At 41.7% G+C, this 27,751-nt stretch overlaps 3 protein-coding genes across 13 annotated transcripts; all 3 read right to left on the bottom strand.

Moving 5' to 3' along the window:
• Positions 1-501: 501 nt before the first annotated feature.
• Positions 502-5,374, bottom strand: LOC109815270 (enolase (DUF1399)). 5 transcript variants are annotated; one of them, XM_020379939.3, is made up of 8 exons: positions 4,437-5,068; positions 4,243-4,360; positions 3,761-4,156; positions 3,352-3,636; positions 2,240-2,760; positions 2,008-2,132; positions 1,327-1,490; positions 502-1,229 (listed from the first exon to the last, which is right to left on the bottom strand). In XM_020379939.3, exons 1-8 carry the CDS (start codon positions 4,631-4,633, stop codon positions 684-686), a joined length of 2,352 nt encoding a protein of 783 aa, XP_020235528.1. In that variant the 5' UTR covers positions 4,634-5,068; the 3' UTR covers positions 502-683. The 5 variants fall into 5 exon arrangements, 4 of the variants coding, with proteins under 4 accessions (XP_020235528.1, XP_020235535.1, XP_020235541.1 ...); XM_020379952.3 differs by having other exon boundaries at positions 1,027-1,229; positions 1,374-1,490; positions 4,437-5,374; XR_002241151.3 differs by having other exon boundaries at positions 1,180-1,229; positions 1,327-1,495; positions 4,437-5,364.
• Positions 5,375-7,216: 1,842 nt separating this feature from the next.
• On the bottom strand, positions 7,217-27,749 carry LOC109787822 (F-box protein PP2-B15). Of its 7 annotated transcripts, none has more exons than XM_083059708.1 (4): positions 27,341-27,479; positions 27,140-27,205; positions 14,255-16,743; positions 7,217-14,218 (listed from the first exon to the last, which is right to left on the bottom strand). In XM_083059708.1, exons 3-4 carry the CDS (start codon positions 14,481-14,483, stop codon positions 13,203-13,205), a joined length of 1,245 nt encoding a protein of 414 aa, XP_082915834.1. In that variant the 5' UTR covers positions 14,484-16,743; positions 27,140-27,205; positions 27,341-27,479; the 3' UTR covers positions 7,217-13,202. The 7 variants fall into 6 exon arrangements, with proteins under 7 accessions (XP_082915834.1, XP_082915833.1, XP_082915835.1 ...); XM_083059710.1 differs by adding an exon at positions 21,563-21,944 and having other exon boundaries at positions 7,903-16,743; positions 27,140-27,258; positions 27,341-27,749; XM_029269918.2 differs by lacking the exons at positions 7,217-14,218; positions 14,255-16,743 and adding exons at positions 17,518-17,785; positions 21,563-21,944 and having other exon boundaries at positions 27,140-27,258; positions 27,341-27,747.
• Positions 11,212-11,598, bottom strand: LOC145950037 (uncharacterized). Its single transcript, XM_083060955.1, has one exon. It carries the CDS (start codon positions 11,596-11,598, stop codon positions 11,212-11,214), a length of 387 nt encoding a protein of 128 aa, XP_082917081.1.
• Positions 27,750-27,751: the final 2 nt, after the last annotated feature.

Raw genomic sequence — 27,751 nt, 5'->3', positions numbered from 1 at the left:
GTAAAATTTTGTTCTACATTTACTAATTTAATAGTGCATCAAGTTTCAAATTCATAGAAAATAAAATTGATTTGATTAAGTCTTAAAATTTAAAGTCAAATTCAAGGTTAATTAAATGCGACCAATAAATTTTTGTAACTGGGCACAACTAATGTTAAGTTTATTTTATAAAATTTGTCTGAGAAAATATTTTATAAGGGTTATTTTAATGATTTTTTTTTCACACAACTTCACAATTACGAGATATTGTCCACTTTAGGCTTAAAACCTCACGATTTTACTTTTGATCATCACCCAAAAAACCTCTCTCTAGCATTGAAATACGTGTGTTTTATAAATTATTATTTTTTATCTTTATTTTATTGATGTGGGACTTATTTATATCTCAACAACTAAAAATGAGAGTACTTATGGGTCAAAAGTTGTTTCTAGCTTAACCCGTGGTTAATGCGCAGACAGCTAAAATTGAGGGCACTGATAGAACTAAAATTCGGGACAAAATTCTGACAATCAAACCATTTTTTATTTTTTTACATATTTTACATAAATTTATGTTATGTTCCAAACAAACTCTTCGGGCTCGGAATTTTGAATTCCAAGCAAAAATGTGAACAACCTGAAGCAAGCTAATTATTTTTTTGCATATAATGATGTAATAGCATTTTCCAGAATTTAAAACAGGCTTAACTTAAAATTCCATGCTTGTATAACTTGTCACTACCTTCCACTGGTGATTGACTTAATGCTGGATACCTTTTGAGCTGATCTACTGTACTATCAGATTTCATGACAAGCCCAGCATTCCAATACCAAGGTTGAAGATAGGTTGAATCATTGGATGAGGACCACGAAGATGGATGGAGCATCACAGAACCCCAATCCCTGCTTCCAAGCCTTGCTTCCTTCACTCTTCTCCTCACCAACAACCCTCCCACGTCTTGTTTTTTCATTTCTGATACACTTCTCAGTATTGCAAGGCAAAGCAGAAGCATCAGCACTGCATCTTCTTCTGGCAATACTTCAACAACCAACAGCCTCCAATTTAGAAGTGCAGTTGCTTTTCCATCTGGGTTATCTTCTGTGAAACGTACTACTGTTACAAAACTCTCCTCATCTTCCTCTTCTAAAATTTCTTTCTCCTCTAACTCCATTTTCATTCCTTCATCTTTTCTCTTTGACTTTGGTTTTTTTACTTGATATTGCATCCGCCTCCCTCTCAGTAACTGTACCTGTAAGTAATTGATGGTTGCAACTTGGGAGTTAGACAAGTTAAGAAGCAAAATTTGCACTTGATTTTGGGATAATATTAGGAAGTTGACACTCTACCGATGACTCAGGAGGAGATGTTTGATTTAGCAAACTAAAGGTGAGACCTGACACTGATTGTGATGAATCCCACTGTACTATCAGTTCATCTCCTGTTGAAAAGCACCATGCAGCTTTACATTGTTCCGAAGGTTCCTTTGGTGTTGCGGTGGCCACCACTTTCTCTGTACTAGACAGAAACAAAAACAAGAAAATATTTTAGATTTGCTCCAGAAGGATAAGAGCAGAACTATAATCTTGGTAGTTTGTATTATAACATTGTAGTCAAGCAACAATCGCATCAAAATGGAGACAAAGACATGCAATTAAGGCATTTAATTGTAAAGAAAGAGAAAGGACCAAGGTTTAGCAAAAAGCAAACATAATGTCATAAGAGTACAAAATTTGGGGGCAGTAGGGTATCTATATTTGACAAGTAATGAAGGCTGAGATATTTTTCTGAGTGTTACAAAATATAAACTACCTTCATAAAACTTTTGAATCTGGATTAATAGGAAACAAATAAGACATGAGAGCAAGATATTTTCTGAGCAGAAGTATAGTTTTTTAATTATTCACACCAATATCAGATCCGACTTTCTAGTTTCTCTTTTGACTCCTGTCCACGTGCCTGCAAGGAAGCTAAGACAAACATATTTACCATATATGATTAAATTTATGTAACATGTACATAAAACATACCAGGGGCTCTACCAATGGAATCAGCAACATAAGACCAAGAGCCTTCACGTATCTCTATAATCCTATCTTCCCATTTTACAGATGAAGGAGTTTCACCCCCTCTTCTCCAAAATCCTCCTCCTATCCTGTACTTCAAATATTTGCCTGTTAGTAAGTACAAAGGCATATCACAGTATTAACCGTACAAACTACAAGTATTTCTTAATATCAAGGCAGAGTTAAAGAAGTTCACCTAATTCTAACAACAAAACACACTCTCCCTGCATGATCAAGAACTGTGCGAGACAACCATCGCCCTTCTTGTGGATGATAACTATTCATCTTCAGAATCACATCAGATATCATCGCCCCAGCATCATCAGTGACCCGATCTGGCACACATTTCAACAAGTATGGCACTTGAACTGGTGGGGTAATCGACGTAACAACATTCACCTGTTGACAAACTTCCTTTTCCAATGTTAAAGAATCTGCTCTTAATAAATCATTCCAGCGGAATGAAACACTGTCTAGCAGGCTATTTCCTCTTAGACAGTTACCACCATGTCGACAATACTGTATCATGACTCCCTTAGTCCCGAACTCACAGTAAAAGTGCCAAGCTTTCTTCCATGAATCATTAGTGAAATTGGAGAAGGCTTTATCCAGCTTTAGTTCACTATGACACCTTATTATTCGAAGACGTAGGAAATCACGGTTTATATCCTTATGCAATGTTCTTATTCTTGGCTTAAGCCTTACAAACACACAGACCTACATTGTAAAAATTAGACACATTTCATTCTTTTGTAATACTATCATACACGTTCATGATGTTCTGAACAAGAATTTTTGAAACATGTTATATATTGTTGCAACACCATCACTTATACACTATTGCATTGAAGCTTTGGATAAGTTCCTCTTACATGTATGAGAATATTGCAAACAGAAACAACTGAATTGAGTATTAAAGAACATCCTACCAAAGGTTGTTAGCACAAGTGCCTTAGCACTTGTACTCTTTAACTAAAAATTGGGTTTAATCTCTAACTTGGGCATGGAATCGTGGCTAGAGGTACTACTTTATTCCTATAAGAGTCAACCCTGTGAGATAGAATGTCCTAATTAAACCAAAAAAAAAATTATGTTTAGGAAAACTCAAGCAGAAGAATGTAGCTATAGGATTCTACTGTTTCTACAACCAAGCTCATGATGGTGTCTCCTAACATCAATTTAGTTCGTTTACAACAAAGGCCCAGCAGAAAATAGCAACCCATTACACAACATTCTAGCATGGAACTCTAGTATAAAAGAAAAGATAATAATAGATGCAGACAGAATCAGAGAGAGTGTGAAATTGACCTCTAGTAAAAACCTCGGAAGCATGGACCTGTATTTTGTATTGACATCTGTGGCTGATTCTTCCCAATAGACAGGGGATTTGATTGGGATAACACCTTCCCCTTGGAATGTGAAGGGCACCTCTCCACCAGCTTTCTCATAAGGTTGATTGAATGCCCTGTCCCACAATTTCTTGGTTTCTTCAAACTCCTCTTCCTTCACCGTTTCAGACAGAGTCACCACCTTCTGCAGATCCCCTTCTACACCCAATGCCTTCAAATCCTCCGCATACACTGTTGGGTAGCTCTACTCCATTATTAAAAAAAAAAATTAAGATTAAGACTCGAGGTGTATAGCATGAAATTATGAAGTGCATGAGCATTTATGAGAGGGGAAGGAAAAAAAAAAAGGCATGGAAACTGAAACACACCTGGTGGGTCAACCACATTAAGAGAATGTCGGAAGTAAGAACCAAACGCGAAGAAAACTCACGCGCGAACCTCTGTAGCATAAACAAGAAAGCCTTGTATCTCTGTCTGGCGGCAATCAAGTAAACCACCTCAGACCTGTACGGTTCCACAAACTTAGAACACAACAACCTTTGTTTTTCAACTTCATTAAACAAACTCTCCTTCAAACTCCCTCCAACAAGAGAATCCTGCGAAGAATCCGAACTGGCCTCATTTTCAAACGGCTCAAACGGGTACGTACTGCTCCAAATCTCCCTGCACCGCATCAAAGCATACTCTCTGTTCTCTTCGTCAAAGATGCACGCTCTCCCAATCACCTTCGAGAATCTCCTCTCGCAGTATTCCCTGTAACTAACCTAACACAAACAAAGTACAAACAACATTATATATCGAATAAATTTTATTTTAATTTTATCGTATTTTTGAAGGATAAGGAACTCACGGGGTTTAAAGTGTGACAGAACCAAACCCAGTGAACGTCAAGGGGAGGAAGGATGAAAGGAAAAGTAGTGTCCGGTTGCGTGAGATCAGCAATCAACGGCATCCAGAAATCATGATACCTGTCAAAAACGCTCCACCGTCAGATGAGATTACTATACCATGATTAGACTATAGAGTGTAGAGTATAGAGTTGACCTTCGTATGGCTTCCAGCGTAATGGACGTGTGGTGGAGCCACAGGGAATCCGCGACGGTCCTCAAGAACGCGATATTTCGCCTGGCCGCGGAGACGAGATCGATCCCGAGTGGTATCGCGGCGATTTCCGGTAACTCGCCGAGGCTTCTGGAGGAAGTGCTGGGCGAGATTTCGGAAGCGTCGAGATTATCCGACATGGTTTTGGCGTAAAGTTGAGGAGTGGGAGTGTGGTACTTTTGTTTAGTAAGTGAGAGGCATGATTGAGTTGAGCAGAGAGAGAAAGATGGTTGAGTTTTTACTTTCTAATAATGACTAATGACTAATGAGGGCTATTATGTCGGAGTTTGGAACAAAGAGAATAAGCGGAAAGCAGAGATGGAGTTCAACAAGACACGAATGACTGAAACTGAGTTTTAAGGTGGCCCTGTTTGAACACGTGTCACCATCTCGTGTCTCTACCCATATGCCCCATTTCCTAATCATAACTAATTTTCCATGCTAACCAAACATAATTCCATTATTAACTTTTGTTCGCTATACTTTGTATGCTAATTCACCTAATACATTTATTTGTTTGCCAAGATAACTAGATAGTTTGTCAATTATGAAGAAACAAAGCTTTTGCCTTATGGATTCTCCTAAACTTAAATTGAATATCTTATCCATAACTCAACCAAAAGTTCCTGCACTTAGCCCATAATAACGTTAGCGTGGAAACATGGTCACGTCACCATTCACTAGAAGATTTTCTTTGCCTTGAAGAAGATTTAGTCTTGTAAAACCACTTAACTGGGGAGATAAAATTGTTTTGTGTATTCTGGTGGTAAATGTGGTTTCTGATCTGGTGGTCCCAAACCTGGCATCACAAAAGTTATAATGTGATCCACGTGTCATCACGTGGGTATGAAGATTAAAGAACAGTGTCCACCCGAAACCACTAACTACGATCGGGTGATTCGGTGCATCTGGCCCACATACATGCGATGAGGATGTCTAATGTCATTGTCTTCTCGGCACCATGCTGCCATTTTTGCTAACTGCTCGAGTTTCACGTCACTTGTTAATTAATAAAATTTAAAAAAAATGTAAAAGAAATGCAAATCAATAGTGTTTCCAGTGAGATACGGTTGATTAACGCGGTGATTTTTGGATTCATTTGTGTCGGTATCATTGTTAGAATAATGTTTTACATCTCGAGAAGATAATAATTGGTTGTTAAGTATTGTTCCTGTGTTAGGATACACACTCTAATTATCTTTGTTGTAGCGAGTCTGATCTTGGGTCTCGGTCTTCTCGTTCCTATCCGGGTAGTCCGAAGTCAGGGGTGGGTGTGCCTGCAAAGACACTCCGACGCTCAAGTTAGTGGTCGGCGTAATAAATGCGGTAGTTCAGAATTAATTACATACCTCGTTGAAATCCTATTTATAATAATTCTTATTAGGCCGCAATTAGGGACTGGGTCCAGGAAAATTAGGGGTCTAATCATATGCATTATATTAATTAATATCTCCGTAACCATCTTGATGATGCCGACATACTCGGCCGACTCCGTCGACACGTTTCACCCCATTTGGGGGTGGTCGGCGGGTTCGGGTACTCGGCATAAGCAACGGTCTCAGGTATTCGGGCAAGTCGGCCACCATACGGTATACAACCCCCGCAGCGTCAAGGATGAGAGGACGAAGACGGTACAAAAAAGATGGTGACGTGGTATTCGGTGTTGGAGAATAAGGGTCGGTATAGGTGTATCTCGATGCCTCGTCTTGATGATGCTTGGGCCGACCTTAACCATGAGCTCCAGCCGAGGCCTTTTGCAGGCGATGTCTAGGTCGAGACCTTAGCCATGTGAGGTCAAGCCGAGACCTTTTGCAGGTGGTCTAGACCTAGATCTTAACCGTGAGGTCAAGACGAGGCCTTTTGCAGGCGATGTCTAGGCCAAGACCTTAGCCATGTGAGGTCAAGTCGAGGCCTTTTGCAAGCAGTCTAGACCTAGATCTTAACCGTGAGGTCAAGACGAGGCCTTTTGCAGGCGGTTTAGACCGAGATCTTAACCATGTGAGGTTGAGCCGAGGCCTTTTGCAGGCGGTCTAGCCCGAGATCTTAACCATGTGAGGTCAAGCCGAGGGCTTGGGCGTGAGATCCTGCACCGGGGCTTCGAATACTGGTGACTTAGACCGAGGCCTCGGCAGGTGTGGCTTGCCACGTTGGCCCTAGCGGTTACAGGCCCAACGGTTACTAAATCTGGGCCGTTGGATGGTGTAGATCGAACGGTTGTGGCCCGGGGGCGTCTTTTCACCTCCCCCCATTTACCTTGCCTATAAATAGGGGTGTTGGACGTGAAAATTTACGTGCTGTAAATTTTCCGAGCTCTCCCGAGATCATATTCTTCCGAACAACCCGAGCAAGGTAAAATTTTGTATTCTTTAATTTTAGCAATAACTGGATAAAGGCTACGTTTCGGCGAGGAGTTGGACGTCTTCGGAAGCATCGGGCGCTTCATCAGATAAAGAGGGGTCGGCTTCAAGTGAAATATCAAGGTTGCCACCGTTGCAGTGTGTAACAGCCCAAGCAACCCGCATGTAGATATTGTCCGCTTTGGCCCACGGCCTCACGGATTTGTTTCTGGCAATGGCACGCATGCCACCCCAAAACGCGTCTACACAAGGAAGGTATCCACACCCATATATATGGCATGCTTCGTTCTCCTTCCTAACCGATGTGGGACTATATCCACCCCCCCTCAAGGGAGTCCAGCCCCTCGCTGGCACACCGGCCCGGGAACCGGCTCTGATACCAAATGTAACAGCCCAAGCAACCCGCATGTGGATATTGTCCGCTTTGGCCCACGGCCTCACGGTTTTGCTTCTGGCGATGACACGCATGCCACCCCAAAAGGCCTCCACACAAGGAAGGTATCCACACCCATATATATGGCATGCTTCGTTCTCCTTCCTAACCGATGTGGGACTATATCCACCCCCCTCAAGGGAGTCCAGCGCCCTCGCTGGCACACCGGCCCGGGAACCGGCTCTGATACCAATGTAACAGCCCAAGCAACCCGCATGTAGATATTGTCCGCTTTGGCCCACGGCCTCACGGATTTGTTTCTGGCAATGGCACGCATGCCACCCCAAAACGCGTCTACACAAGGAAGGTATCAACACCCATATATATGGCATGCTTCGTTCTCCTTCCTAACCGATGTGGGAAATATCTACATGCGGGTTGCTTGGGCTGTTACATTGGTATCAGAGCCGGTTCCCGGGCCGGTGTGCCAGCGAGGGCGCTGGACTCCCTTGAGGGGGGGTGGATATAGTCCCACATCGGTTAGGAAGGAGAACGAAGCATGCCATATATATGGGTGTGGATACCTTCCTTGTGTAGACGCGTTTTGGGGTGGCATGCGTGCCATTGCCAGAAACAAATCCGTGAGGCCGTGGGCCAAAGCGGACAATATCTACATGCGGGTTGCTTGGGCTGTTACACAGTGCGAAGTTGTCTTCCCTTCTGACCACCCCGAACAAGAGGACAGCGGGGATGAGGTGGTCGAGGTATCGCCTCCGGCGACATTGGTCGTGGCCTTGGCACGGGCAACCGAGGTGGATGACCGAGGTCTAGGTCGAGTCGGTCAGCCGGACCCGCAAGCGTTGCAAGTTGATATAAGCAGGGACGAACTGGAGGTGGCCAGCGATGCACGAGACAAGAGAGCTGTCGGACCGAGTACTCGGGTAAGGGCACGGATCGACTATGGAACTGTGGAGATGCCTGGTTAAGAGTGGGTCGACGGGGAGGTCGGCATTTATCTTTCGAAGTTGTCTGACTAGGGGTTGTTAGACACGTTTGTCTCTTTGGAGAACTGTTTCGGAAGTGGGGAGGATCAGTTTCCCCTACTTGCCGAGGCATGCATGGACGACAGGCCGGAGACTGACTTCGTGTTTTTGGAGTCAGGGGACGATGAGGATGATTACTTCTACGCCTACATGTGCTGGTTCGTAGACCTCGGTGTTCAACTACCCTTTGACGATTTTCAAATGGGGGTTCTCCGAGTGCTCAACGTGGCGCCGACTCAGTTGCACCCGAATGCCTGGGCCGCGATGCAGGCGTTTCAGAATCTATGCTTGTGTTTGGGTCTGACTCCCCGACCCCTGGCTTTCCTTTATTACTATACCAGTCGCCCAAGCAAACCGGTGAAGTGGGTGTCATTGTCTCGGGTGCCGAAGCGAGGATTTCTCCGAGCCTTCACCTCTTCCTACAAAGGGTTTAAGAATGGGTTCTTCAAGGTTTGCTAGGGGTCGGAGATGAAGAATTGCTTTTATGACCGAGAAGGCGACCCACTATTTCCCTTTTATTGGACGAAGTGCCCGACGCGTTACGAAGCGATGTCCGCGTCTAAACTCCCTGCCGAGGACAAGGAGATTGTGGACCTGTTAGATCAGCTACCGAAAGGCTTGCCTGTCCGAGGCCTTTTGGACATTTTTGAAATGTCTCATTTTGAGATGGCCTTGCTAGGTATGCGTTCTAGGATTCAGTTACTTAATCAGTTTTTAAATTGATGTTAAGATTTCCTTCGTTGCAGGTTTAATGGCCAGAGGTAAGCTAGACGTGACCGTTATGCTCGCGTAAAGGGCGAAGGATGCAAAGGCTAGTGGGTAGGTTCCCCCGGCACGGTTGGCTCTGAAGATGGCTCGGGATAAGCCTTCCCATGTGCTGATTCCCGTCGCCGACCCCAAGAAGAAGGGAAGCACCTCCCGAGTGAGGGCGGCCGAGCACAATATAGAGCCGGAGCGGCCGAGCTCTTCTCATAAGCGCCCTAAACAACTGTCGTTGGAGCAATCGGGGTGCGGCACTTTTGCTATTCCCGCTGTGGTGGCGGGCTCGAACTTCCTAGCCCCCAACGTGCAGACCGAGAACTTGGTCAGTTTGGATCTTGCTACCGAAGGGGGGCTGCAATACTTGGAGGGTATGTCCGCCGAGGCCGCGTACAAGCTCTTCTGTGAGCTTGATACTCGGACCTCCTTGGTCGCCAAGCATGTCATGATGCGACATGCTGTCTCCGAGGAAAGGTTTCATGGCCGGCTCAAGGAGGCCGAGGCCATGGTGAAGGAGGCGTTGGGGGCCAACGCTAAGCTAACTGAGTCGGCCGAAGAGCTGAAGAGGGTCTCCAACGCCCATAGGAGGGAGGCTGATGACTTGAAGTTAGTCTTTCAGAGGTTGAAGGCCGAAGCCTCCAAATATGAGAGTGAAATTGCTCGGCTGAAGGAGGCGGCCACCAAATTTGAGGCCGAGGCGACTGAGCAGATCCTTCCACAGCATGATGTCGGCTTTCAACACGCAGTGCGGCAGGCCTACCACTTCTGTGAGGTCCCGGCCGATTTCCAGTTTGATGTTAGCCGAGACTTCTTGGGTGGAAGGTTTCTGAGTTATGCTGAATTCCCTCAAGGGGCCGAGCCTGATGCTGAGGCTCCATGCCGAGGCATTTCAACCCAACCTCCCGTACAGCCGACTGAGGAGGAGGACCCGGTTATTGACGTTGTTGGTGATGGGGATCCGGTGGACTCAGCAGCCGCATGAGGATCGGCCTTGGTCGTAGGATTTTATTTTTTGTAATTGGGCCGTCAGCGCGTTTTGTAAGCTCGGCCTTTGGTGTCGGTGCATAAACCTGACTCATTGTTTTTTGTAAGTAGCCGTTTTAATCGGCCATCATTAATGAAATTTCTTTTGCTTACTCATCGTGTTTTTAAATGCCTAAGTTAAAATCAACCGACTTCGATGTGGCTGAGGGGCTAATTTTGCGATTTCGTCAATGATTGGTGTGTGGTGTATTCGTGTATGCGAGTGTACGGTTTTCATGTGTTTGGTTTGAACTTGTGGCAAGAGTGTTCGACCTGAGTGTGAGCGGTGGGTTACGTATGAGTGACTAAGGGTTGCTTGGCTGGAGAACGCTCGGTTTCGATTTGTGCGTGTCAGGCTTGCGTGAATCGTTGAGAGGTTGGCCATAGTTTGTTCGGTGCGCGTTGTGCACGGTACTCGGTCTAGGCGCATCCTTAGCCGAGGAGGTTACTCGGGAGGGAAACCTGAAGAGCGCGGGTACGCTTCGGAGTGATTGGCCGAGGAATGCTCGGGTTAAGTGTGCGTTGGGAAAGGTACTCGGCCTAGGTGCATCCTTAGCCGAGGAGGTTACTCGGGAGGGAAACCTTAAGGCGCGAGTATGCGTCAGAGTGATCGGCCGAGGATGGTTCCGATTTAAGTATGCGTTGGGCATGGTACTCAACCTAGGTGCATCCTTAGCCGAGGAGGTTACTCGGGAGGGAAACCTGAAGAGCGCGGGTACGCGTCGGAGTGATCGGCCGAGGAATGCTCGGGTTAAGTGTGCGTTGGGAAAGGTACTCGGCCTAGGTGCATCCTTAGCCGAGGAGGTTACTCGGGAGGGGAACCTTAAGGCGCAAGTACGCGTCGGAGTGATCGGCCGAGGAGGGTTCCGATTTAAGTATGCATTGGGAAAGGTACTTGGCCTAGGTGCATCCTTAGCCGAGGAGGTTACTCGGGAGGGGAACCTTAAGGCGCGAGTACGTGCCGGAGCGATCGACCGAGGATTTTTCGGGTTAAGTGCGCGTCGTCGTTTAGCGCTTGGTCTATGTCAACCTAAACATTAAAAAATAGGAAACAATATGATGAAATTTGTTTTATTAATGAAGTGCCTCGTTAAAAACCTTGCCAACCCAAAACCCTCCTTAGGGAAAAAAGAGTCGGTCAAGGAAAAGAGTGCACTGATACATCAACTGTAGTACATTTTCAAATGCGAAGAGTTCCAAGTTCTCGGAATTGGTTCTCCCGACAGGTGCTCCAGCTTGTACGCTCCATTGTTCAAGTTGTGACGGATTCGGAACGGTCCGTCCCAATTTGGGGCGAGCTTCCCTTGCCTCGGATCTTTTCTCGCTTCACCTGTGGCTCTCCAAACGAGATCTCCTTCTCGAAATTCTCTTTGTTTCACCCTGCTGTCGAATCTTCGCTTGTAGCGTTGCTTGGTGGCCTCGGCCACGACTAGTGCTCGGTCACGAATCTCTTCTACCATGTCCAAGTTTGTTCGGAGTTCGGCTTCGTTGCTTGCTTCGTCAAAGTGGGTTCGGCGGAATGACGGCTCTCCGATTTCCACCGGGATCATCGCGTCGGATCCATAGACCAGCCGGAAAGGTGTTTCTTGTGTGGTTGACTGGGGGGTGCATCGATATGCCCATAACACCTCGAGTAGCTGCTCGACCCATGCTCCCTTCGCTTCCCCTAGACGTTTCTTCAGTTCTGAAAGGATGACCTTGTTGGCTGACTCGGCCTGACCATTCGTTTGTGGGTGTTCGACCGATGTGACCTTGTGCTGCACTCCTAAGCCTGCTAGGAATTCATTGAGTTTTCGGTTGGTAAATTACAGGTCGTTGTCGGTCAGAAGAGTGTGTGGGACACTGAAACGGGTGATAATATTCTTCCATAGAAACTTTTGGACTTGATGAGCCGAGATACACGCCAAGGGCTCGGCTTCGATCGATTTGGTGAACAGGTCGACGGCAACGATGAGAAATTTGCATTGGCCCTTGGCGACCGGGAAAGGTCCGAGTATATCGGCACCCCAAGTGGTGAACAACCATGCTGGGGGAATGCAATGTAATTGCTCGGCCGGCTGATGGATCAAATTGCCATGCTTTTGACACGGCTGGCACTTCTTTATGAACATAGCGCAGTTAGAGTTTATGGTCAGCCAATAATATCCGGCTCGCAAGAGTTTGGATACTGTCGTTCTAGCTCCTGAATGCATTCCGCAAATGCCCTCATGTACTTCTCTCATCACGTAGTCGGCCTCGGAGGGGCTTAGGCATTTAAGCAAAGGGGTAGAGAAGCCACGTTTATACAATTGGCCGGCAATGATGACGTATCTACTGGCTTGAGTTCTCAACCACTTGGCCTCGGTCGGTTCGGTGGGTGCGATTCCGCTGGTGAGGTATGCCTTCAGTTCATCCTGCCAATCGGGGGGATCGTCACGATCGGCTAGTTTAGCATTAACATTTGCTACCATCTCTGCTTCAATGCTGGGGTGGTCGATCTCTTGTTGAATGATCGTTCTCAGGTGGCCCGACTTCTTGGTTGCGGCCAACCTAGCCAACTGGTCGGCCCGGGTATTGTCTTCGCGGGGGATGTGTTCGACCAACACCTCCTGGAAATTCGCCTTCAATTTTTGATAGGCATGATAGTATCTCATCATGTTGTGGTCCTTTACTTGGAAATTTCTGCCCACCTGCTCGGCCACCACTTTGGAATCGGTACGACACTTGATTCTTGATGCGCTCATGTCCTCGGCCAACCTCAATCCAGCCAATAGAGCTTCGTACTCGGCTTGGTTATTTGAAGCTTTGAACCGGAAACGCAAAGATTGCTCTAAAGTTATCCCTCTCGGTCCTTCTAAGATTACCCCTGCCCTACTCCCTTGGTTGTTTGAGGATCCGTCTACATAGAGGGTCCACCGCTGTTGTTCAAATTGGCCGTGAGGGTGAAGTTTGTTTATGAAGTCGGCCAAGCATTGGACCTTGATCGGTCCCCTCGGCTTAAAGGTAATGTCAAATTGCGAGAGTTCCATTGACCAGGCCATCATTCTTCCGGCGAGTTCGGGTTTGCTTAGTACCTTAGCGATTGGACAGTCAGTGTGCACGATAACTCGGTGGCTTTGGAAGTAATGACGTAGGCGTCGGGAGACGTGTACTAAACTGAGTGCAACCTTTTCTATCAATTGGTATCAGGTTTCAGAATCCTGCAGTTGTCGGCTAATAAAATATATAGGAGCTTGGGTGCCTTCTTTTTCTTGCACCAGAACCGAACTGATCGCCTCCTCGGACACGGCCAGTATACAAGTAGCGGACTTAGAGGATCAGGCTTCGTGAGGGTCGGCGGGGTCGCCAGGGTTGTCTTCAACGTTGCGAAGGCGACTTCGCATTGTTCATCCCGTGAGAAGGCCGAAGCCTTTCGCAAGAGTTTTGTCATCGGACTAATCTTGTCGCCTAGCTGTGGGAGGAATCGGGATAGGGCGACCAATCGTCCCGAGAGGCGCTGCAGTTCCTTGGGGTTGCTCGGGCTTCGCATGTCTAACACGACCTGGCATTTGTCTCGGTTCGCTTCTATGCCTCTCGCGGATAGCATGAAACCTAGGAATTTGCCTCCTTTGACCCCGAAGGTGCACTTTTCGGGGTTGAGTCTCATGTTGTGCTTGCGGAGTTCACCGAAGATTTTGGCTAAGTCGACTAAGTGTTCGGCCAGAGAGTTGGACTTGACCACCATATCATCTACATAGATTTCGATGTTTCGGTCGATTTGAGCCTGAAACACCTTGTCCATTAACCTCTGGTAGGTCGCCCCGGTGTTCTTCAACCCAAACGGCATCATTTTATAACAAAAGTTGGCGCTCTCGGTTATGAACGTCGTCTTCTCCTCGTCGGTCGAGTGCATCCTTATTTGGTTGTAACCGGAATAAGCATCCAAGAAGCTGAAGATTGAATGTCCGGACGCTCCATCGACTAGTCGGTCGATACAAGGGAGTGGGTAGGCATCCTTGGGGCAGGCCTTGTTGAGGTCGGTATAGTCGGTGCACATTCTCCATTTCCCATTGGCTTTTTTGACTAACACCACGTTGGCTAGCCAAGTCGTGTAAGTGACCTCTCTGATGAACTTTGCTTGCAACAATTTTTTCACCTCGGCACCTGCTGCCTTTCTCTTCTCGTCGCCCATTTTTCTTTTCTTCTGTGCGACTGGCCGAACGTCTCGGCATACGGCTAGTCGGTGACATAGGAATCTAGGGTCTATCCCCGGCATATCTGACGCTTTCCATGCAAACAAGTCTCTTTTGTCTTGAACCGTTCGCTTCACCTGGTTCGAATCGTTTTCGTTCAGCTGAGATCCTATGTGTGTGACCTGTTCGGGTGTCTGCCCGAGTTGGAAAGGGACGAGGTCTTCGGCCGACTCGATTCGATCCTCCTCACCCAAGCGTGGGTCGAGATCTAAGCCCTCTGTCATCTGTCTTATTACATTTACGCCTGACAACGTTGACGGGGGTCGGATACAGGACGGACCTTTAGGCTAGAGAGGTAACATTCTCTTGCTGTCTTTTGGTCGGCATGAACGGTTATTACCTGTCCATCTCTCGACGGGAACTTCATGCACGGATGAGGGGTCGAGACGATGGCTCGGAGTGCGTTGATGGAGGGTCGGCCGAGTAGGACATTGTAGGATGTGTTCGCATGCACAACGATGTAACGAATTTTGATCTCTCGGGAAGACTTTTGGTCGAAACCGAAGTGAGTGTACAAGTCGATGTACCCCCTCGTCATTACTCTTTACTAACGGTTCGTGATATGGTTCTAGGCTTTCTTCTGGGATTCTTAGTTGCACGAACGTGTTCCAATATAAGATGTCGGCCGAGCTCCCCTGGTCGACCAACGTTTTCTTCACGATGCAGTTATGCATTTCGACCGAAATTACCATGGGATCGTCTTGTACAGGGTCGACGCCACAGAAATCTCGGTCAGTAAAAGTGATGGGTGGCATCCTTGGCATTCTCGGCTGGTTCACATTATTCACTGATCGGATAGCTCGGAGGTGTCGCTTTCGTGATGAAGAGGAGGAACCGCCTCCGGCAAAGCCCCCGGCTATTGTATTGATCACCTTCCGTGTTCGGTCATTGTCCTCCCTGGGACGCTGTGATCGGTCTCGGCGTTCAACCGAACGGGATCGGCGGCGTCGGTCCCTCGGTGGACGAGTTTCACGAGAATGGTCTATTTCCCTTGACTGGTGGTCTTGGGAGGTGGTAAAGCTTTTGCGGTGACCCTGTTTGATGAGGTCCTCGATCTTGTCCTTCAATGCTGAACACTCTTCGGTGGAGTGCCCCCAGTTTCGGTGGAATCGGCAATTCTTTGCCCTGTCGGCTCTAGGGGGCGTGTTCGCTCTTTTCGGCATCACAAGGATTTCTGACGCAAGAGCCTGCTCCATTACTTTGGCCTTGCTTGCATTGAGGGGAGTATATACTGTATAGCGGGGTCCTCTTGGGGGCGGGTATTTAGGGGCTCGGCGTTGGTCTTCCTCATCGGTTCTCGTTCGGACTCTTTTCGGCTATAACCCTCCTCGGCCCTGGCCTGATTTCGGGTCTCCGCCAACTCCTCCATTTGCATGTATTTTTCGGCTCGGCGTCGGAGGTCATTCATATCCAACGGCAGCTTTTTGCACAAACTGTTTACGAAGGGTCCGGGCCTGAGTGTCGTGCTCAGCCGGTCCATTGCCACGGCAGGGTTGAGGTCGCCGATTTCCATAGCGATCTTGTTAAACCGGTCCATGAAAGTCCTCTAACTCTCTTTCTTCTCCTGACGAACCCCCGCTAAGGCTAGCGAGGTCGTCCTATACGGTTTGCTCGTTGCGAACTGGAGAGTGAATTGGGACGATAATTCGTTGAATGAGTCGATGGAAGAGCTCGGTAGCCTTGTGAACCACCCCAGTGCCCTTCCTTTCAGAGACGTGGGGAATATTCGGCACAAAGCCGAGTAGTCTTGAGTGGAGAGAGTTGCTTGAGTCAAGAAAACATTCAGGTGCTCCTCGGGGTCGGATGATCCGTCGTACTTCTCGATCGGCATGCTCTTCCAATGGTCCAGCAGTGTTGCCTCCATTATTCTTCTGGAAAAAGGATGCCTTAGGGAGTGAACGGTGGTGTCGGCCTTGTTGGCTATTAAAGATGTGACCGGAGTTTGGGTGACCTGGTCTGTCGGGGCGTGATAGGCGGACTCTTCCGCGAGTGTGGGAGTGGTCGGCACGTATGTTTGGTTCAGGTTCCGGAGCTCGGCATTTTGCCGACGTAGCTCGGCCAGCTCTCGGGCGTCGGCTTCTCTTTGCCTTTGGATGGCCGCCATTTCCTTGCGAAGTGCTCGCAAGTCGTCTTGAAAGTTCGGTTGAGTTTGATTGGTGTTCGGCTGAACTTGCTGTATCACAGGTTCTAGTTGGGTCTAAGGCATCCTGTACGAGTAGCGCTCTTGGTTGGCCATGACGGGATTGCTTTCGGGGTTACGAATCAGGTGAGTCGTTGTCGATTGTCCTTTGCGCGTTGTTACCATGTCTCGGTCTCAGCTATAGAGTTTTAAGGGGCTGAAAACGTCTCTTCGACCCCACGGTGGGCGCCAAATGTTCCTGTGTTAGGATACACACTCTAATTATCCTTGTTGTAGCGGGTCTGATCCTGGGTCTCGGTCTTCTCGTTCCTATCCGGGTAGTCCGAAGTCAGGGGTGGGTGTGCCTGCAAAGACACTCCGACGCTCAAGTTAGTGGTCGGCGTAATAAATGCGGTAGTTCAGAATTAATTACATACCTCGTTGGGGTCCTATTTATAGTAGTTCTTATTGGGCCGCAATTAGGGACTGGGCCCCGGAAAATTAGGGGTCTAATCCTATGCATTATGTTAATGAATCTCTCCGTAACCATCTTGATGATGCCGACATACTCGGCCGACTCCGCCGACACGTTTCGCCCCATCTGGGGGTGGTCGGCGAGTTCGGGTACTCGACATAAGCAACGGCCTCGGGTATTCGGGCAAGTCGGCCACCATACGGTATAAGTATGATTTTATGTTGGTTCGTCTCAACCACCAAGATTACATTCAATTTTTAATTAATTAGATTAAGTTTCACTATCTTTAAATAAATATACAAGTGTTCTTTCAACAAGTGACTTCTGACTCAACTTTAAATATTCTTTCAATAAGTGACTTCTGATTCAATCCTAAGTATTTTTTGACTTATCTCTTCAAACAATTATACAAGTATTCTTTTAATAACAAGTATGTTCATACTTAACAACCAAGTATTCCTTTATAATTAAACACCTCTAAACTCAAAACAAGTATTCTTTTTAAACAAGTCCCCTAAGTTTAACCTTATAACCTTATAATTATGAAAGTTACACAAATATTGTGTTCGTCTCACTTAAACATTATACAACCAGTACAAAATAATGAGTGTTTATAATAAATAATAGATTTACAAAAAAAGTATAATTACATACAAAACATGTGTATCACTTAAATTTCTATCTTTCTTATGTTTTGAATATGATTATATGGTAGTTATGAGAAGATGATTATTACAACACTTTGAATCTAGCTTTCAAGTTTTTTTTTTTGTTCATCTCTGGAGTATCTACCGCCGATAGCAGTGACTAATCTCCTCGCTATGTTGGAGGCACCTCAAAGGGTGGGATAACTGACCCCAATATTTAACGCAGCTGCATACACAAGGCATGATTCAAATCCCTAACCTTGCTTAAACGTAGATCAACTCCTACTGTTGAACACACGCTTGGGGTTAATCTAGCTTTCAAGTTTGCAACAATAATTTTTTATTTATTATTTTAAAATAAAACATACAAACTATTTTACTTTAACTTTAGTTTATAATAACATAAGCGTGCACAATCTAATACATATAAAAACTAACTACATAAAATTAAATAAAAATAACAAACTGTACATTAAAAAAAAAAATTAACGTACAAAAAAGAAAAAAAAAAAAATCATCTAGCAAGCGACCGAAATTAATTTATTAAAAAATAATTAAACATATAAATAAAATAAATAATTTTTTTTATAGAATAAAAAAAGTGTATTGACAAAAATATAAACTAAAAATGAATGTCATAACTTATCACGACAATAATACAAAATAAAAATATATGAATATTTAAGATGCTAAATATTTCACATTCTAATACTTGTAATAAAATCAATACATTTATAAATTAACTATATAAAAATAATTAAAAATAACTAATTGTACATAAAAAAAAATCACGTTAAAAAATGAAAAAAAAAAAAAAAAAAGGTATCATCTAACAAAACGATATGGCATAACGATAAAGAAAAACGTTATTGACCATAGCGACATGATTTTTCTTAAAAATATTAAATATAAAGTAAAAAAAAAAAAACAAATAACTTTACCTAATATGTTTGAAAAACAATAGACATGAAAAAAATAATTATGTAAAACAATATTATCATCCAATAACTTTACATGTATTAACAAAATAAAATAAAAAAGGAATGCCATAACTTAAGACATACAAAATAATATATATAAAAAATGAATATTTAAGTTGCTAAATATTTCACATTCTAATATTTTCAATAAAATCTAATGCATATATAATTTAACTATATAAAAATAATTAAAAACAACTAACTGTACATAATATATATATATATATATATATATATATATATATATATAAAGTTGACTTTCAACATGGAAAACAAAAATAGATCCAGCAAGTCGCTATAGCGATAAAAAAAATGCTAGACCATAACGACAACAATTCATTTTAAAAAAATATTAACTATATAAATAAATTAATTAATTAAATAACTTCACTCGACATGTATCGAAAACAACAGATACAACAATTTGGGGGAAAAAAATCAATGCAAAACAACATTATCACCCCATAGATTTATATATATTAACAAAATAAAATAAAAATGAAAAATGGATGTTATAATTTACGTACAGAGACAATAAAAGTATAGTAAAATAAAAAAAATAAAAAAAATTATTTCTATGACCTATAATTATGGTTTATAACGATCAAATTTTAAATTTTAGATAATTAATAATACTAATACTAAACATAAAATGTAAAATACTTTGTTTTACATAATTATTCGATAATATTAATATACAATTAATAAAAATATATTTTTGTTTTAATTTTTTATATATTTAATTAATTATATTATATTAATAATAATTTAATAAAAATAAATAATCAATAATAAATATCATATCATTAATATGACGTCAAAATACGTATTATGAATCACATAAATAGACAATAATTTCATCTAGAATTTGTGATAATACAAATGTTGTAGAATTTCTTTTAAAGTTCTCTTAATTTTGGTATATAATTCAATCAACTCAACTCTAGAAAATTTGTTATAAACACAAAACATGTAATTTACATTCATATCATTCATAAGTTGAAAAGAAATATAATAACATCATTACCTTCCTCAAAATATACGGTCGATAATAAACTTTTTTATATTTAAATATTTCTTACACAAATAGTCAATTTAATTTTTATTTAAAGATTTCTAATGAAATCTTTTCATCAATCCTTAAAAATATACTACTTGTCTTCTGGGACTGGTCACTATTTGACCTCTTAAAAAAACAAATGCAAGTATAAAAGATAAAGAATGCATAACAATATAAATATTTGTTAAAAAATGGTCAGGTAAGTAGGTTTATATAAAACTCATGTCGTTATAGGATAGAGCATCATAAAAAAAATTAACATGTTATTTTTTAAGAAAATAATAACTTTATTTTAATTTTTTTAAAAAGGAATGGTGCCATGGCCTAGAAAATATAGGTAGCGAAAAAAGAATAAAGTTACTATGCTTTATAACAACTTAAAACAAAAATAATAAAAAAATAATGAAGGTACTATAAACCATAGCGCTAAAAAAAAAAATTAAGTTACTATGCCTATAGCAACTTTAAAAAAAGGAATGTGCTATAGTGAAAAAAAAATAAATTATACATGTAATGTTTCTGAAGTCCTACAATTAATAATCACAATAAAAAAGTTATTATCAACTATAATGACTATAATACAACTCATGTAAAAAATAAATAAATAACTAATGTGACATGTGTTAATATGACTTTTAACAATACATATAAAAGAATAGTTTAAAAAAATTGTTTGTGTAAATAGTTAATAAAACTATCCTACAAGGATCAAAAGGTCCAAATTTCTTATCTAAATATTTGACATAATTACATATTTAAAACTCAAGTAAAGATCATTAATTAAGTTGAAATGGTCCAGCTTTCGTATTAATTGATCTACATACTAAGTGATTTTATATTAATTCATTTAAAATTATGTTAAAAAATAATTAACGTGATTATAGGTAGTATTTAATTTTATGTTGTGAAATCAATTTTAAATCTAAAACTAATTTTGAATTATAACAATTATAGGTAATTTTTTTGGTAAATGAAAATATTCATATTAATTTTTACCATTAGTTTATTTTTTTAAAAAAATTATTAACTTAATATTAATTTTGACTAAAATTAATTTTTTGAAATCAATTTCATTTAAAATCAGTTTATCAATACTTATCTGATAAAGTAATTTTGGAAACGGCTGGCGTAGTGTAGTTTTCCCGTACTTTTGGAGCAATAAAAATTCTTCCCAAAATATCTACCTCAAGTTCTCAACGGGACTTGAATATTTGTTGAGGATTTAAACATATATGAAGAAATTACTAAAGAAAAAAAAGACGAACCAAAATGTTATATCAATTCTCATATATTAAATGAAGGTGGTTATATTGTACTTTGGCATTTTCTTAAAACTTTTCTTTAAGGACGAAGATTTAAAGATTCTTTTAATTTTTTTTATTATTTAATTTGATTTATATTTTTAATAATTATTTATGAATAAACTTTGTTATTATTACATTAAATTATTAATTAATAAAACACCTATTTACATAAATTTAAAAAATATATTTAAATATGATATTTATTTATATTTATAATAAGAATTAATAACCTATACATTGTCAGTGTAAAAAAAATTTATACTGGCAATCAATTAAATTTTTTAATTGTGTTATATCACTGTTAAAAATAAATATATTTATAGTGATATGACACAATTAAAATATCTAATTAGTTGTTAATATAAAAAAATTTTACACTAGTAATATATAAGTAATTAACTTTTATAATAATTTAAAATAAATTATAGTTATATACAATCAACATTTTGCTAAAATACTGGTTAACTTATTATGCATTAATTGAAGTCACATGCCATTGAGTCATTGACCAGTGGACGAGAAATATCTTAATCCTTACTAGATATTCAGTCAAGTTGTTCCTATTTTCATTTCTGAAACTAATAGAATAATGTTTGTTCATTGAATCTAGGGAGGGTTAGTGTTGGGATAGACAGAGTGACATGATAAATAAAACCATAGTTATCTTTTCAACTGCAGAGATGATAAAGTAAAATTAAGAATGATGTTTTGGTCTTACTTCAAGGCCTTCCACGATAAGTCCTCCCTTCAACCGATAACCCACTTCCATCAAACTTATCTTCACCACTTCTTCACCTTCACCACTCAAGAATTCACCCACTTCTACCTCCATCCACCCATCTTCTCTTCTCCTCGGAATTCCAATTCCCTCGTCTTTCTTCTCATCCAATTTCTTGCACAAATACACCCTCCCACTCTGCACCTTGTTTCCCAATTGGACCGATACATCGCACACCACCGAATCAAGCCCGTATTCACGATGCGAGATTTTCATTATAAGATAAGCCCCATAGGACGTGTTTTGTGTCAGAATCTTGGTCTCGATTTTTCCTTGAATCTCTAACCAACTCACCGTTCTCAGCTCAACCACCTCTTTGAATCTACACAATTTTTAATTAAAGTTGTATAATCTATATATCTAATATTTGGGTAACAAAAATATTTAGATTATATTAAATGTGTTGGTGTATATTGTTGGGAAAGAAAGCAGAAACATGTTAATAAAACCAGCCATTTAGGCGGATCCAGCCATATAGGCGGCAACAAATAAATAAAACTAGCTAGATGATGATAGACAAAAAAAGAAAAGAAAGTAGACAACACAAGAATTTTACGTGGTTCACCCTTACACTAGGGCTACATCCACGGGACCAACTCCGAAAATATTTTATTACCACCTTCCACAAATTGTGGGAATACAGAACTCTTCACTCAACAAACACTCACTCTACAAGAGGAAACTTGTGTTTTTGAGTAATTTCTGAGTTGATTTACAAGTGAAATGGGGAGGCCTATTTATAGTTGAAGCTCCAAGGACAATCTCGTAAATATCCTAAAGCTTAGGGGCAAAATCGTAATTTTCCCTTTTGATTTTTTTTCACCAGCACCGAAAGTTGTTTGGCTGGTTTTGGTGGCTGGATTCTTCTACAAATCTCCCCCTCCAGCCACAGTCATCCCGACAAGCTCGATACATCGTCTGAGCTTTTCTCTGGTCACATTCTTTGTTAGCATATCAGCAGCATTTCTATCTGTATGAATCTTCTTTAACTGGAATAACTGCTTTTCAATGGCCAATCTGATCCAGTGATACCTTACATCAATATGTTTAGTCCGAGAGTGGTACATAGTATTCTTGCTCAAGTCTAAAGCACTTTGACTATCGCAATAAACTATGTATTCCTCTTGCTTCAACCCTAGTTCTTGAAGAAATTTCTTCATCCACAGCATCTCCTTTCCGGCTTCAGTAGCCGCAACATATTCTGCTTCAGTTGTGGATAATGAGATGCATTTTTGCAACTTAGATTGCCATGATATAGCTCCCCCTGAAAAAGTAAATATATATCCTGAAGTAGATTTTCTATCATCAAGGTCTCCAGCCATATCTGCATCTGTATATCCTTCAAGAATTGGTTTGGCTCCTCCAAATCTTAAACACAGTTTGGATGTTCCTCTCAAGTATCTCAAGATCCATTTTACTGCTTCCCAATGTGTCTTCCCGGGATTTGATAAATACCTACTCACGACGCCAACAGCATGAGCGATATCTGGTCTTGTACACACCATAGCATACATTAAGCTTCCGACTGCTGAAGAGTATGGAATTGTTGACATTTTCTCCCTTATTATTGGACATGATCTCTTGCTGAGTTTGAAATGCCCAGCAAGTGGTGTAATAACAGGCTTAGCATTTTTCATATTGAACCTCTCTAGAACCCGTTCAATATATCTTTCTTGTGATAACCACAATTTTCCTGCTTTCCTATCTCTGATGATGTCCATTCCTAAGATATGCTTTGCTACGCCCATGTCCTTCATGTCAAATGCCTTTGACAATTCTACTTTTAGATTTTTGATCATTTGAACATCTTGGCCTACAATTAGCATATCATCCACATATAGGAGAAGGATAAGGAATTTACCATTTGGATATCTGTTGATATACACACAAGGATCTGCATCTGTTCTTTTGAAACCTTGACTTTTTATGAACGAGTCAAACTTCTTATACCATTGTCGTGGAGCTTGTTTTAATCCGTACAAGCTCTTTTTCAACTTGCAAACCATATCTTCTTTTCCTTTGACCTCAAAACCTTCAGGTTGCTCCATATAGATCTCTTCATCTAAATCACCATGCAAAAAAGCTGTCTTTACATCAAGCTGCTCCAACTCCAGATCCATGCTTGCTACTAGTCCTAGTATGACTCTGATAGAACACATTTTAACAACTGGAGAAAAAATTTCTTCAAAGTCAATACCTTGCTTTTGGCTGAAACCCTTTACCACGAGTCTCGCTTTATGTCTGACTAGCTTATCACCATCTTTCTTTAGTTTGAATACCCATTTATTTTTGAGTACTCTTCTTCCTTTTGGCAGCTGTACTAATTCATATGTATTGTTCCTTTTTAAAGAATCCATCTCCTCTTGCATTGCCTTCACCCAGCAGCCTTTGTCTTTATGAGACTGCACTTCTTGGAAGCTTTCAGGCTCTCCCTCATCAGCAATGAGGATGTATTCAGAACTGGGGTACTTTGTAGATGGTTGGCGTTCTCTGGTAGATCTTCTTATTTGTGGTTCTACTTGCCCAGAGGTATAGGATGGCTCCCCCTGCTCATTAGCCTCTGTATCAGGTACAACAACTTCTTCATCTACGCTTTCTTCATCCCCAAAAACTGGCTCTTCTGTCTCATGTTCTGGTTCTTGGGTTTGTCTTCCATCAGTGGCACATTCTGATGGAACATGAGATGTTGGATTAACACCATCTTCCATAGGTTTTGCAGCTTCCCCACCTTTTAGATCTTCTATCGTCTCGTGCTCATGGAATATTACGTCTCTGCTTCTGACAATTCTCTTCCTTTCTGGATCCCATAGCTTGTAACCAAATTCCTCATTTCCGTATCCAACAAAAACACAAGGAATGGCTTTATCATCCAGCTTTGATCTTTGTTCCTTTGGCACGTGCATAAATGCTTTGCAGCCAAAGACTTTCAGATGAGAGTAACTTACTTCTTTTCCTGCCCAAACTCTCTCTGGAATATCAAAACCCAATGGTACTGATGGTAATCTGTTGATGAGATAGACAGCAGTCTGTACAGCTTCTCCCCAAAATGGCTTTGGTAGTTTAGCCATTCTGAGCATACATCGTACCTTCTCCACAATTGTACGATTCATCCGTTCTGCAATGCCATTGTGTTGAGGTGTGCCAGGAACAGTTTTCTCGTGACGAATACCATACTTGGAGCAATAATCTTTAAACTCCTTTGAGATGTATTCTCCACCATTATCTGTTCGGATACACTTCAACTGTTTTCCTGTTTCCCTTTCTACCATGGCATGAAACTGCTGAAAACATTGGAATACCTGACTTTTTGCTTGTAGCAGGTATACCCATGTCTTTCGTGAAGCATCATCAATAAATGTGACAAAGTATTTATTGCCACCAAGTGATTCTATCTCCATGGGACCACATACATCAGAATGTACTAGCTCCAACTTATTATTTTTTCGATTGGAGCTCTTTTTGAATGATACTCTATGATGCTTACCGAATACGCAATAATCACAAGGGTTCAAAAAATCTCCTTTGGCTTGAGGAATAAGGGACTGCTTGGCCAAAAGTTGTAATCCTTTCTCACTTATGTGCGCCAGTCGTCTATGCCATAAATTAGGTGAAGCATCATTTTCCACTGCATTTAGTTGTCCTTTACACACCTTTACATATGTCTTGTAAAGCGTGCAACATAACTTCCCTTTTGCTACCACCAAGCTTCCCTTGGTGAGTTTCCATCTGCCACCTTTCATGGAATGTTCATATCCTTCCTTGTCCAGCACATTCACAGAAATCAGGTTCAAACGTATATCTGGAATATGCCGCACATCTTTTAGTATTAATGTGCACCCAACACCAGTTTGTAAGTGGATGTCACCAATTCCCACTATTTGTGAAGTACTTTTGTTCCCCATGTTCACGTGGCCAAAATCTCCTTTTCTGTAGGTGGTAAAGTATTCCCTCTTGGGAACACAATGGTATGAGGCAGCCGAGTCGATAATCCATTCCTCATCTGGTTCTGCAATATGACAACACTCTCCTTGATTACATAAGAGTGTTATTTCATCATCACTGGCTGATGTTGCTGCTGCAGTGTTTCTGTCATTTGCCTGATTCTTGTCCTGGATTTCCTTCTTCAGGAATCTACAATTTTTCTTGAGATGGCCTGGCTTGCCACAGTTGTAGCAACTGCGTCTCTCCCTGGACTTGGAATGATCTCTATGCCCTCTTGGTGTTCTGCTTTTACTTCGACTCCTGCGTTCTGTGACAAGAGCATGAGTCTCATTTTTGGCAGCATCTCTTCTTCGGATCTCCTCATTGAGTATGCTATTTCTTACCATATTCAATGATACTTTGCCTTCTGGTGCAGAATTACTTAAGGATACCACTAAAGTATCCCAACTGTCTGGTAATGACCCCAAGAGTAGCAATGCTTGCATCTCATCTTCAAGCGTTAAGCCTGCTGAAATTAGTTGCATGACTAGGCCTTCGAAGTCATTCAGGTGCTCCGCTACGGCTCGTCCTTCTTGTAGTTTCAAATTCATGAGCTTTCGCATCATGAATATTTTTGATTGAGCATTCTTTGTCTCGTACATACTCTCTAGCTTCTTCCAAAGAACTTGGGGATCTGTTTCTTTGGACACTTGATTATAGAGAGTAATATCCACCCATTGACGGATGGTACTTAAAGTCTTCTTCTTTAATTTCTTCCAATCACCATCGGACATCTTTTCGGGCTTCGATCCATCGCCTTCAATTGGATCGTAAAGGTCCAATAAATTAAGACGATCCTCCATCATTGACTTCCACAATGAATAATTTGTTGCCGTCAATTTCACCATGGTGCCTGTGTTGCTCTCCATGACTTATCTGCTTCTTCTCGGATCGCTTCTGCAAACTTCTACCAAATTGGTGATGAAGACCAATTTGCACTATTCACTATTCACGTAAATAGTATTTTTTTTTTTTTACAAAATACTATTTACTTGAACAGTACTCTCGCCAGCTGTTTAGCAGAAACAACCTGGCTCTGATACCAGTTGTTGGGAAAGAAAGCAGAAACATGTTAATAAAACCAGCCATTTAGGCGGATCCAGCCATATAGGCGGCAACAAATAAATAAAACTAGCTAGATGATGATAGACAAAAAAAGAAAAGAAAGTAGACAACACAAGAATTTTACGTGGTTCACCCTTACACTAGGGCTACATCCACGGGACCAACTCCGAAAATATTTTATTACCACCTTCCACAAATTGTGGGAATACAGAACTCTTCACTCAACAAACACTCACTCTACAAGAGGAAACTTGTGTTTTTGAGTAATTTCTGAGTTGATTTACAAGTGAAATGGGGAGGCCTATTTATAGTTGAAGCTCCAAGGACAATCTCGTAAATATCCTAAAGCTTAGGGGCAAAATCGTAATTTTCCCTTTTGATTTTTTTTCACCAGCACCGAAAGTTGTTTGGCTGGTTTTGGTGGCTGGATTCTTCTACATATATTAGAGTGACGGTAACATAATTAATTACCTTGATTCAGGGGCTGGTCTCCAGCACCAGTACAAGGGGTCATTGCTCCACGTGATGGAAAGCTCCCTGGCAGATAGGATATAAGATTTTTGAGCAGAAGACTTGTCTAATTTGAAGCTCTACATGCATAGTGTATATATATAAGTTATTTATTAAAAATGAAGCATATGTGTATATGATTATGATTTATGAAATACATACGATGTTGCCAGCGTCTAGGAGAAGAGGGTGGGAAAGAGCGTGGAAGAGGTGTTTGAAAGAAGAGGAATTGAGGGTGAGGGGAGAGAGGGCCCTGGAGAGAATGTGAGTGTGATCAGAAGGGAGGAAGGAGCGCCAGAGAAGGTCAGAGTCAGCGGCGGAGCGGAGGGATGAAGAGAGCATGGAGAATCTGCATGCGTCGGCTGGTGATGTGTAGGATAGAATTTTGGAAACACAATCCTCTGCCAATGCTTCTATCTTCGTCGGACACTCATCATCAAAGGAAACCAACTGTTGCTGTGTTTTGGACTCCATTCGTCAACACGCCAACCCGTGCTTTCCTTTCCTTTCCTTATTATAGACAACTTGATACGTGTCCATTTCAGGTTTTCCAAGTCTCATGTGTTCACCTCT

The sequence above is a fragment of the Cajanus cajan genome, chromosome 7, assembly GCF_000230855.2.
Source record: "Cajanus cajan strain Asha chromosome 7, NIPB_CcT2T_4, whole genome shotgun sequence".
NCBI lineage: Eukaryota > Viridiplantae > Streptophyta > Magnoliopsida > Fabales > Fabaceae > Cajanus > Cajanus cajan.
The sequence above is the reverse complement of the archived record's forward strand: the minus strand, read 5'-3'. Positions and strand labels throughout refer to the sequence as shown.

What these genes read in the sequence shown, in the direction of transcription:
- LOC109815270 (XM_020379939.3), bottom strand. Translation starts at nt 4,633, where the DNA reads ATGTCGGATAATCTCGACGCTTCCGAAATCTCGCCCAGCACTTCCTCC. An exon ending in TAATGTGGTTGACCCACCAG is followed by an intron (nt 3,637 to 3,760) that starts GTGTGTTTCAGT and finishes ATAATGGAGTAG; the next exon opens with AGCTACCCAACAGTGTATGC. An exon ending in TTCCATTGGTAGAGCCCCTG is followed by an intron (nt 1,491 to 2,007) that starts GTATGTTTTATG and finishes TGTCTAGTACAG; the next exon opens with AGAAAGTGGTGGCCACCGCA.
- LOC145950037 (XM_083060955.1), bottom strand. Translation starts at nt 11,598, where the DNA reads ATGATCCCGGTGGAAATCGGAGAGCCGTCATTCCGCCGAACCCACTTT.
- LOC109787822 (XM_083059707.1), bottom strand. Translation starts at nt 14,483, where the DNA reads ATGACAGAGGGCTTAGATCTCGACCCACGCTTGGGTGAGGAGGATCGA.